Source organism: Chiloscyllium plagiosum, chromosome 19, assembly GCF_004010195.1.
Source record: "Chiloscyllium plagiosum isolate BGI_BamShark_2017 chromosome 19, ASM401019v2, whole genome shotgun sequence".
Lineage (NCBI taxonomy): Eukaryota > Metazoa > Chordata > Chondrichthyes > Orectolobiformes > Hemiscylliidae > Chiloscyllium > Chiloscyllium plagiosum.
Window position 1 is genome coordinate 34071715 of NC_057728.1, and position 13127 is coordinate 34084841.

General features: G+C 39.2%; 1 protein-coding gene across 1 annotated transcript; it reads right to left on the bottom strand.

Moving 5' to 3' along the window:
- Positions 1-6311: 6311 nt before the first annotated feature.
- On the bottom strand, positions 6312-7787 carry gpr85 (G protein-coupled receptor 85). Its single transcript, XM_043709536.1, has one exon. The coding sequence runs from the start codon at positions 7776-7778 to the stop codon at positions 6651-6653; it is 1128 nt and encodes a 375-aa protein (XP_043565471.1). The 5' UTR covers positions 7779-7787; the 3' UTR covers positions 6312-6650.
- Between the last annotated feature and the right edge of the window lie 5340 nt (positions 7788-13127).

The window sequence follows — 13127 nt, forward strand, 5'->3', positions numbered from 1 at the left end:
CAGAAGGTACCAAGTCAGGGGTTATCGTGATTTGTGAAAAAAGCAGAAAATCTCAAACCTAAGTAAATTAGCAAAATGGCAGAAAAGAGTCAGAAGCAATTTGACATAAAGCATGAGGTAGTACATTATGGATGTAAGAATGGGAATTATGGTAAAAATGTAAATGAAATGTTTTATTAGTTCAAAAGAGTTTCAAAGATTCAGATGTCGTTAAACTCTTGCCTGCAGATATCAAATATACCAGGAAGCTGAAATAGGTCACATAAGATATGAAATATGCAAATACTATCACTATTAAACAAAACTTTTGTAAGACCCCAAATGGAATACTGTGTCCATTTTTTAAATGACTCATTTTTGAGTTTTGGAAAAAGTATAGCTATAAATCATTAATAGTATATCTGCAATAAATTGACTTAACTCTGAAGAAAGTCCAGGCAAACTTGGGTTATTTCTCTCAAGACCAGGAGGCACAGAAATATAGGAACAAAAGTAGGTCACTTATCACTTATGAGTTTGTTTCACCTTTCAATTAGATCATGTTTGTCTTAACTACCACGTTAGTTACATTAGTTAGTTTCATAACCTTAATACTTTTGTCTAAAAATTACAGATAAAAAATTGCATTTTATAATCTCTTTAATGTATTAATAGACCCAAAGCATTTGACATTTTAAAATACAGACAGTTAAAATAAAAGTTAGCTAATTATGATAACTGACCAAGATTGAGTTTAAAAGGATTGATCTAATGAGGCGTTTAAAGACGGAGAAGGGAGTTGCAAGGCAAAGCGTTTGGAAATAGAATTGTAGAAGCTTGGATCTCAATAATTGATGCACTAGTACCAAGTCAGAAAAAAAAAATGTGGAGTGTTGGGGTAGAGGCACACTGAAGAGGGAGATGTTTTTGCATGGTACATTGAAGTCAGGAGATCAAGTCACTGAATCATATAAACTATAAGGGTGCAGCAGGAGAACATTCAACTCATGTGCTATTCTGTGAAGCAACCCAGTCAGCCCATTCCCCTAACCTATTCCTAGAGCAGTGCCAGTTTCTATACTTCAAATGCCATCCAATTTACTCTTGAAGTAATTGATCAACTTCACTTCACTATTTGCTGCAAAGTCCCTCCTCACTTCCGTTCTGCATCTCTTGCCAAAAACATAAATCCGTGTCCCTTTATCCTTGTACTACCAGCTAATTTGAAGTGCTTAAGTTTGTCTATCTTAACCAAGACTGTCATAACCTTGTATAACTTCTTGTGATCCAAGGAGAATAACACCACTATCTCTAATCTATCCTTGTGGCTGGAATAATTCTGGTAAATCTTCACACACTTTTAAGGACCTTTACATTCTTCCTATAGTGTGGTGAACAGAACTGCATGCAATTCTCTAGTTTGATCAACTACTGGATTATGGGATGATTTAAAATTTTGGGCTTTTGGAAAGGGACTCATAGGCATTTACAGTACAGAAGGGGCCATTCAGTCCATCATGTCCACACTGGTCAACAACTTCATGATTACATGAATCTTATTTTCTAGTTTGTGCCATATAGTCCTGGAAGGTATGGCAGCATAACCAGATATCTGAATACTGCTTACATTTTACATACGCTTCCAACTCAACCTTTCATTTACGTAAGGGATTTCGGACTCCCACCATACTCTGAGTAAAAAAGGATTCTCAACTTTGCACTTGACCTTCTACCTTAGTTTTAATTCATTCACAGCATATGGGTGTCACTAGCCAGGCTAACATATATTGTCCATCCTTAATTGCCCAGAGGTCAGTTTAAGAGTCAACAACATTACTGTGTGTCTGGGGTCACATGCAGACCAGACTAGGTTAGGATGGTAGTTTCTTTCCCTAAAGAACATTAGTGAACCAATGTATTTTTCCAACAATCAACAATGGATTCATGGTCATCATTAGACTCTTAATTCCAGATTTTTATTGAATTCAAATTCCAGCATGGCAGGATTTGAACCCAGGTCTGCGGAACATTCCCTTGGTCTCTGGATTAGTAATCTAGCAATAATATCATTAGGCAATCAGTTCGCCATAAACCTCGAGCCTTAAATCAATGTCCCCTGGGTTATTGACTGTTCTACCAATAAGAAAGGTGCCTTCCCATCCACCCTTCATAATCTTGTACACCTCTATCAACCTTTGATGCTCCAAGAAAACCACCACCAGCCTATCCTATCATTTCTCATAGCTCAGGCGGCATCCATGGGCGGCACGGTGGCACAGTGGTTAGCACTGCTGCCTCACAGCGCCAGAGACCCGGGTTCAATTCCCGCCTCAGGCGACTGTCTGTGTGGAGTTTGCACATTCTCCCCGTGTCTGCGTGGGTTTCCTCCGGGTGCACCGGTTTCCTCCCACAGTCCAAAGATGTGCAGGTCAGGTGAATTGGCCATGCTAAATTACACCGTAGTGTTAGGTAAGGGGTACATGTAGGGGTATGGTTGGGTTGCGCTTCGGCGGGGCGGTGTGGACTTGTTGGGCCGAAGGGCCTGTTTCCACACTGTAAGTAATCTAATCTATAAAGTTATCTAATCTAAATCTGCTCTGTGTGAGGAATAGGATCCAAGCAGTTGGAATTTTAAAGTGACTTAATGTATTATTGGGATTAGATTAGAGTTCAGAAAGGGGAGCTTTCGACCATTAAATCTCAAGATAACTAAAGCAAATCAAAATTCGGCAGTTGCAGAGAAAAAAAAAGGCAAGATTGAGCAAGTGGATGTGTGTGGTACAAAGATAGATCAGTATTGTATGTATGATGTTTAGTTCTTGTTTAGACAGCACAGTCAGGTCACACATCCATTTGTTTTCGAGTTTTGTCAGAGCTGAACAAGATTACTCTGGAAAGAGATACTCTCCCAGCTTAAAGAGGATGAAAGGAAAATGCTGAATATTAATTTACTGTAGTTTAAAATTATATATTAACTATGTGGCAGTGGATATGTAGGCCACTGTAGCTTCAGTTGTAAGGTGTTGAAATCTCAGAGGATACTGAACTTGAACCCGATCTCCAACATTCACACTCTTTCTTTCTTTTATTGAGTGAGCTAGCTGTCTGTAGTGATGGATATAATTTGCAAATTACTGGAGTTGCTTTTTGCTTGTAATTCTCTAAATATTATGTGACTCAAGTAGCTCACTAGGAAAGTTGCATAGGTTCAATTCTCACAAAGAATTTTTTAAAAGCCTCCAAATCCATGAAGGGAACATTTCCACAGATAACTTATATCTCGTAGTAAATAAAAATATTAAAATACCCTTCCGTTTTTACAGATCATGTACAGCATATATATCAGTGGCACCATATTATAACAAAAGATTTCAACAAATATTTACAATGCTCTCTGTCGAGCAGGATATAGCAGAATTGTATTGTTTAATGAGTAATTTTCAAATATAGGTAATTGCCTAATGGCAGTGGTAATGGATGATCTAACAGCAGAGTTTTCAGTGCAATGCCTTGTGGTAAGAGAAAGGTGTGTTCTGCCAAACAACCAAAAATGAAACAATGCATTGTGTCAAATTACGGTGATTGAAATGTTTCAAAACAAGAAATTACAGCAGTGAAATGTTTTCACAAAGGAGTAGTGCAAACCATCAGTTGATAACTAATTAAAATCATACATATTATAAAATCAGTAAAACATACATTAATCACAATATATATACACTTTTAAAATGTGCAGTCAGCCTCGTTACAGCTTGTCATGATATTTTATGGGTTTGACAGTGAAATCTCAAAATCTGCTTTGTGTCCTGGACTTCCAGAAAGGAACATCAGATGCATGGGAATCAAACACCAATATTGTTCTGAATCAAATATTAGTTCCACTCTAGTTAATGGCAACAGAATGAGAAATTGTAACAAGACTCTGGCGTCAGAGAAGTGAGTGATTCAAATTACAAATGAATGATGCCAGAAACAAAATGTAAATTAACACATTTCATTATGTCACAATTTTAGATTCTCGGGGCCTGACTTTTACTCACTCAAAAATCACTCACTTTCACAGAATTCAAAACAGGTCCAAAATGTGGGTTAAATCAATATTATAGATTCCGTCAGCATCTGTAGCAAGATTATGAAATCAATTTCACATGTATCAAAGGAAGATAAAATAAATGCTTTCTTCAACTTTATTGTGTTAGTCCATCATATTTTTAATGCTATCTATCAACACTCATGTATCTAACTTAAGTACACAGAGATCACTGAATAGGCTTGATACTTAAACTGTGAAACTTGACACTAACTAAAAACAAATCTAATTCAGAGCCTTTGACCATTGTTTAGTTTTATTAACAAAGGAAAGAGAAGATTATCCAGAGATTATTTGCTACATCTTCTTTACACCAGTGCTGCTTCCTGAGACTTAAATCTTCATGAATTTGACTATCTTCATGACAATGTTTAGTCTTAATAATCAGTTTCGACCACAAGCAGAAGCTATGGCAGTATATGAGGTGTTGTCACTCCTGTCAGGTCAGTGCTTTGCTTCTTTGGTGCTGTGATAACCTACCTGAGATAAGCAACTCACAACCTTGTAAGAAGCAAGTTGGATGCAGCTGAGACTGGGGCTTGGATTCTATTCCTCCATTAGCTAATTTTAATCATGTAAATGATATCTAATATGTGATTACACTTAGACCACTCATGTTTGTAAACATTAAAATAAAGAATTTTTATAAAAGCAACAAGCTTCAATTACAGCTACTAAAATATTGTTGATTCTGGGTGCAATTCTTGGTATTGATTGGAGACTTTAGTCATTGTGAGCAACTGTTATTTCCTGAAAACTAATCTCATAAATAATATGAAGAATTAAGGTACTTGGCATGTCACATTAATTTTATAGTGCTATAGAAAAGTATTGAAAATAGCACAGTAAAGGCCAACTGTGATAACAGAAAACTTAAATACAACATTAAAAATATTGTGAAGAATAAAATGTTTGAACTAGAAAATACAAGAATGACCTGAAAATTGGGAAAGAAAGAATTAGCAGAATGAACAACACATTCAAAAAGAGGAAAGTTTTAAAAAAGGAAAAACTAAAATAAGAAACCAAACATATTAATGATGAGAAAATAAACAAATTATAGAAGTGGGAATGGGTATTGACTATTTTGTGTTTGCATGAAAGGACTGATCATGTAAAAACAAAAATGAAAATGTGAAAAGCTCAAAGGCTAAATTAAGGTTGAAAAAAGCAAAGAATAAAGTGGAGGAATAAAGTAAGACAACTTAAAATGGAAACAGAATTTTTCAAAATTCTCTTATAAAAGGTCAAAGGTCATGAATTATATGGCTCTGTAATTAATACATTTCAGGTTCAATTAGTTTCACTACTGTTACTATACACACAATACCCATAAGCAACATTACATTTTGTCTCTGATTTTGCAATGTTAAAATTATTTTACATTAACCCACAAGACACATACAAAGAATGTTACTTAATTTAAACATTAATGACAATCAAGTACACAGGGGTTCTTTGGTATTATAGGTTCAATCAATCTTATGGTTCTCATCAGTCAATTTATTCCATCAGATGTTAACCTTTTAGACTAATTACAAAGCATCAATGTTAAAATTCAGTGCATACTTGGACTTCTAAAAATAATTATTTTCAATTTCAAGAAAGCACAGTTGAACTTAAGTAAATTGGGAATTGTATAATGCAATATACTTTTATAGTCAAAATGTTAATGAGATCCCACACAATTATTTTGCCAGATGTAGATATATTTCATTTTGCACACGCCCCCAACCTCCTAGCAGTAAGGAAACTGCTTACATCATGTCACATTTTAGGTATCATAGGAAATGATTACAATAAAGGACAAGAAATTCACAGTCAGGGCATAAAGACAGAAGTAAACAAAAATACTGTAAACAATATGCATCCATAGAATAAATATTTCACACATTTTGAAAGGTGTGATACTAACTTGTTCTGTTCTGAGCAAAACAGCAGTCTACTAACACAGGAACAGACATCCACTGTATGCTGTTCTGCAGAAATGTGACTGGGCAGCAGAAATAAACATTTATTAAGGGTGAAGACACCTGGACCAAATTTGAATCAACTGGGACCAAGTTGTAGGGCTAAAGGGAAAGTTGAAGGGTCTAATTTATACATATTTAAATGCTAACTCTTTCATGCATTTCCACCAGTCAATTGGTGTGTGTATTCTGTCACCTTTGATTAACTCAAAAAATGTAAACTTCTTCAGTCAGATGTTAATTAATAGATTCAAAAGATTTTTGTTTTAAAAAATACAAAAGGAGTCTAATGCTCTCAATACATGTTCTAAGGTTGTAGTCTATGATTTCTGCATTGGTTACTTCAGAAACAAAGCCAAATGTCAGGTCATGTGCAGACTTTATGGTAATAGTATTATTTTCTTACGTAAATTGTATTGAAAACACCTTCAACGTTAAAACAAGAGCAGCAGAAATAAATTAAAGACCATTCTGCCAAGGGTTGATCCGTCACTTCGTGAACATCGGAGGGCACTCCAATGTTTCAGCCCAGACCGACAACTGCTGTTTTCATCTGTTGCCGAGTAGAATTCCCGTCGGTTAAATCTCAGACATAAACAGAACATATGTAGTCATATAACGCAATAAGGTTCCCTCGGTAACCTAGACTTGCGACAATAAAGGATGTTGGTGCTGAAACAACGTCTTAGCTCCCGGTTGGAGAAGATGCAGATGAAAGGGTTGACCCCAGCTTGGGCAAAAGTCATCCAGACCGCGGCGGTCAAATAACCCCGTGGAACAGCGGGGCCCTTCACAAAAACCCGCCAGTAACATGCGACCAGGTACGGGCACCAGAGCGCCACGAAGAAGAAGGTGATCAGGTAGAACATCCTGCCTATTCTCTTCTCGGTTTTGAACTCGTCCATGACCAGCAGCCTCCTCCTCATGCCCTGGCCCTGGGGGTTTTGCCTGATGCCCAGCAGGGTCGGAGGGGTGGGTCCCCGGCCAAAGCCAGCGATCCAGTTGGCCGCCGCCTGCCCAGTGGCGCCGGGACCGTGGAAAGTCCAGTTCTGGCTGACGGCGGGCACCAGCTGGACCGGCTTCATCTTGCGCCGGTCGTAGACGAAGAAGATGAGCTTCAGGTAGACAATGTGCGTGGCCAGGACGATCACCGCGAACATCAACATGAAGCCCAGCGAGTCGTTCACCCTGAAGTACCTGTGCTCGAAGATGCACTGCTCTTCCTCCCGGATGAAGGTGTAGGTGCCCACGTCGAAGACCGGCGGGAAAGCCATGGCCACCGACAGGGTCCACACCATGCAGATGACCGCCAGGCACGTCCAGAAAGTCAGCCTCTTGGAGTAGAAGCGGTGGTGGGCGATGGCGATGTAGCGGGTCACACTCACACAGAAGAGCATGAAGACGGCGTGGAAGCAGGACAGCACGCCGACGAAGGCGACCACCTTGCAGCTCAGGGAGCCGTAGGGCCACGACGAGCCGTTCTTCACCGAGAGGAAGACGAAGGGGAAGCAAACCGCCGAGCGGATGATATCCGAGGAGCAGAGATCCAGCAGGAAGTAATAGGGAGCCCGGTGCAGGGTCTTGTCTTTGACCAAGAGGAAGGAGATGAGCAGGTTGCCCAACACGCCGACCCCGATGGTGAAGCCCAGGGATGTCAGCTTGAAGAATGTCGCCAGAGGAGACACATTTTCCAAAAGGTTCTCGCTGCTCCCAGTAGGTGCATGGCTGTAGTTCGCCATAGATCCTGCCAATAGGTCTCTGGGAATAGCTTCAACCACGGTGTCGAAGTATCATGATGGAGAGGCAACTCACATCAAATCATACAGCAAATAAAGACATCCAACCCCCCCCCCCCCGAGCTCCTATCTGTGAATAAACAGATGCGGGCGGGCGAAAAACAACCATTTAGCGATAGCGTGTCCGGCCCTATCCGGGCACCATTCCCATTAAAGGCATCTATCATATCCACCCCATCGGTTTATCGGCTGAATCATTTACAGTGAGGGTCCCTGTAAAATGAATCATCATATATTTCAAAAGAACAGTCTCTCAATCCTCAAACAAAACCAAAAAAAAAGATACACACATCAACATTTGTGAATTTTGAAAAAAGAAAAGATACGCGTATTCAACAGAGAAGGAGAGAGTAAAACACGTACCTGTGGTATTTCTTGCCTACCCCCCTCCCCAGGAGGGCTGCTGTGTTACCAGGAGTTGCTGTCTCCTGCTGCCGGTTTGCTTCCTGGGAGTGTATGGATTGCAAGTGGCTGGAGCTGAAACTGCGCACCGAGCCTATTTGTAATCCCTGCCGCGCCTTCCCCTGTCGCATCTCTCTCCCTCTCTCTCTTCCACAGACACACACATACACAGACACAGAGCAAAGGCAAGGACGCCTATAAGCAACACGTCCACTCCATCGGGAACACGATTAACGCTAATTTATGTTACTTCAGCCCAGCCAGGCATTGAAAAGCTTCACAGGCGGCTAGGCCTGGCAAAGACAACCTTTCGTGCATCGCTGCGTTGTCAATTTTTTTTAATTTCACCAGTTCTTCTCTATCAATTTGTTGCTACAGATTCTATTGGAAAACTTAAGCACAACCATTTTTAAAAAAAGAGCCTTTACTGTGTATCTTCTGTAGATATATTAGTATGCAAAATGTGTGTTAATGCATAATGATCACATGTGTGTCTACACACACCCAGTTATCATTGTACATAAACTGATCTGAACATATGAGAGGGCTAAAGTTGTCATTTTGACTGAATATTAATTAAGTATAAAATTGAAAACAAAACTTATTTCACCTTTTGTGGATGCTACTATTATTGAAGTTGTTCAGTATAATTTTTGATTAATTACATTGCAAGGTTGCAAAAAGTTGACTGCCACATTTGTCTAGGAGAAAGTGAGGACTTTTGGCTCCATTGCAATGGTAATTAGTCTTCCAAAAAGTATTTTAGATGCAGATGTAAGATTGCAAAGGACTCAATGTAAGTACAGTTGTTTTTAATATTAAATGTCTCCTTCACTTTAAACTGGTATTGTCCACCAACATGTTTTTTTTCCATCAATTCAACCACTAGCCATCACACATGTATCAAGTGCATGAACATATGTTGAGTCCTCATGAAGTATATAATTAGATTACTTTTGTGGAATCAACATTCTGGAGTTAGCATTGATCAAAGATTTAGCTGGATCAGCTGCAATAAACACTTTGGTTACAAGACAGAGGCTGGGAAATCTGTGCTGAGTGACTGACCTTGATTTCCCAAATCCAGCTAAAACTCACAAGCCAGGAGTGTGATGGAATCCATTCCTCTTGTCTGAAAAGGTGTGCCTGCAACAATACTCAAGAAATTGAGCACTATCCAGGTCATAACCATTCACCTCCTCCATCACTAGCTGTCATGTGCATCATTTATAAGATTCATTGCAGCAATTCATCAAAACTCATTCAGCAGGACCTCCCAATTACAACCTCAGCTGCCAAGAAAGAAAATATTAGCATCCACAGAAGAACAAGGCCTGTAAACACACTCCCATACCCCACCTCCTTCCCCAACAAGCCACCCTGAGCTGGAAAGTTATCATAGTTCCTTTAATCCTAAACTCCATCCTTAATGACATCGTGGCTGTGTGTAGATAAGGACTGAAGTTGTTCAACAAGAGGCATAATCAGCACTTTCTCAAAGGCAGTTAGAGATGGGTAATAATAATTGTCCTTACCAGTGATGCCCATACATGATAAACAAATAAAAAGTATTTACCAACTCCATATCAATCTACACCCCTGGCCAGGTCTCTCCCAAGTGGTCCAACCTTCCTCTGGCCTCTTTTTCAAAATGCAGACCCCTTTGCTGCAACCACTCATTTCCCCAGATGTCTTAACTCACCTCCCAGTCGTGTGGCACTCTGCTATAATCTTGTCTTTAGAATACCTTATCTGGGACTTCACACCTTAGCTTGCATTCCAAAACCTGTCAGTTACTACCATTGGAACTTCCGGGGAAAAAGAGCTGCCAAACAAACAGATTATGGCTGCTCTCTGAAGTGTTACTTCTTGCAGATTGACAGGCAGAAGTACCACCTCCAGCCACTTAATACATCTGCCTATGGGGCTGCTACAGTTGATGGGGTTGGAGGGGTGTTGGGAAGGGTAGCTCTGTTATGCTGAAAGTTCAGACCCATGAGAATCATTCCTCAGATTGGGACACAGATTAGGAAGATGTTGGGTATTTTTCTTTAGAAAAGGATAGGAAGAGCTTTGATAAAAGTGTTTAAACAGAACCACAACAACGACCACCCGAGCGACGAATCTTCTCACAAACTTTGAAAAGTGTTTAAAATTAAGAGGAAGCAAGACAGAAAGGATAGGGACAAACTGTACCACTTGAGAGATAGATTGAAATCTAGAGGACACTGATGAAAAGTGATTGCCAAAAGAATCAAAGACAACATTCAAATAAATACCTTTTACATATTGTATGATTATGATCTGGAATGAATTGCTTGAAAGGGTGCTGAAGGCAGATTAAATCATGACTTTTAAAAGGACATTGATTAATTACTTAAAGGGAAATAATTTTAAGGGTTATGGAAGAGATAGGGGGCTCAGACTAGTTAAATTACTCATGCAAAGAGCCAGCATGGATTGGATGAGCTGAATTATCCACTTCTGTGCTGCAACCATTCTGAGTATGTTACAGTGTATCCTAAAGATTACACAGACTATCATAGAAAATAAAGGAGCAGGAATGGATTATACAGCCAATTGACGTTCCTCCACTATTCATTAGAACATAAGGAATAGGAACAGGAGTGAATCAGTTAGCCCTTTGAGTCATTCAACAAGATCAGGATGGATTTTCTACTTCAACATCATTTTCCAACACTATCTCTATATCGCTTGATGTTTTAAATATATGTAGAAATCATGAACCTACTCACCAACTGAATCCCCAATGTTCTCTGGGCGGAGAATTCTAAATAATCACCACTCTCTGAGTGAAGAAATTTCTTCTCATCTCAGTGAAGCCTGCTCCTAAGTCTGAGACCACATCCCATGTTTCCAGACTCTCAGTCAGGTGTAACATCTTTCCCATTGACCCTGTAAATCCCTGTAAGAATTTGAATGAGATCACCTCTCGTTCTTCAAAAGTTCAGAGAACAAAAGTCTTGACTATTGAATCTTTCCTCACAGGACAGTCTTTTCACTGTAGAAATTAGCTCGATGAGCCTTCGTTACAATCCATCTTTAGCAAGTATTCACCACAATCATGGACGATCCTCAGGCTCAATCCTATGTTCTTGTATCTCTTGATTCCTAAGGGACCAAAAATCTGTTTATCTCAGTGTTAATATATTTAGTGATGGAACAGCAATAAAAAAATCTCTGGAGGTAGAGAATTCCAACAATTCACAACCCTTGATGTTAAGGTATTTCTCTTCAGCTTGGTTCTGAATAGTTGTTCCCTTATCCTGAGACTGTGTGCCAATGTTTTAGACTCCCCAAGAAAGGGGAAATGACCTTATAGTGCCAATACCCTTTAGAACCCTGAATTTTCCAATTAAATCACCTCTTAACTTCTAAAGTCCAGAGAATATAAACCCAATTTACTCAGCTTCTTATCATAATTTTTAAATCTAATTTAGTGAACCTTTGCTTTACTGCCTCCAATGCATGTATCCTTTCATCAATATGAAGACCAAAATTATCCACAGTATTTTAGGAATGGTCTCAGCAAACTCCTGTACAATTTTAACAATAACGCTTATCCTTCTACTCAAGTTCACTTGCAGTAAAGGCCAAATTACCATTTGCCTTCCAAACCACTTGCTGAATGCTAACTTTCAGCATTTCTTGTTGGAATGCGCTGAAGTCTGTCTGAATCTCAACATTTACAAGTTTCACACACTTTTAAAAAAATGTCCTTTTCTATTCTTGCAACAGAGTGAACAATATTTCCATACATTTTACTTCATATGGCATCTTTTTTCTCACTGACTTAACCTGTCTGTATATCTTTGCATCCTCTTTGTGACAACCTCACAAAGCTTTGGATCTTTCAGAAATTTAAAGATATTATTCTTGGCCTCTTTGTTGTTTATTTGACTTACAAATAATTAAAACTTCTGCCTTGATCCTTGCAGCACTGCACAATTCATAGCCTGCCAACCTGTTAACTGATGCCCTATCTGGGCTAATATATTACTCCAAACTCCATGAACCCTTATCTTATATCTTAACCACTGTTGTGGCATCTTACTGAATGCCTTATAACCATGCATACTGTTGCGCTTCATCTAATTAAAACCACAAAACACTTAACAGCTTTGTCAAATATGATTTTCCTTTAATTAAACTATGTTGGCTTTGTTTAATCACAAAGAATCGTGTACATTGTATATTGTTAAGATAGCCTGAATAGTAGATTTGCTTTGACAAGAAGAATGAAGACAAACAAGCACAGTATTATCTGAGAACATAGAACACTATAACTCAGTACAGGCTATTCGGCCCGCGATGCTGCGCTGACCTGTGGAACCAATCTGAAGATCTATCCTACACTATTCCACTTTCATCCATATGTTTATCCAATAACCATGTAAATGCCCTTAACGTTGGTGAGACTACTCCTGTTGCAGGCAGTGCTTTCCACACGCCCACTACTCTCTGAGTAAAGAAACTACCTCTGACATCTGTCTTATACCTATCACCCTTCAGTTTACAGCTATGTCCCCTTGTGCTAGCCATCACCATCCAGGAAAACGACTCTCACTGTCCAACCTATCTAACACTGATTATCTTATATGTCTCAATTAAGTCCCCTCTCAACCTTCTTCTCTCAAATGAAAACAGCCTCAAGTCCCTCAGCCTTTCCTCATAAGACCTTAGCTCCATACCAGGCAACATCCTAGTAAATCTCCTCTGAACCCTTTCCAAAGCTCCGACATCCTTCCCATAATGCAGTGACCAGAACTGGATGCAATACTCCAAATATGGCCGCACCAGAATAGCTGCAACGTGACCTCATGGCTCCAAAACTGAATCCCTCTACCAATAAAAACTAACACACTGTAT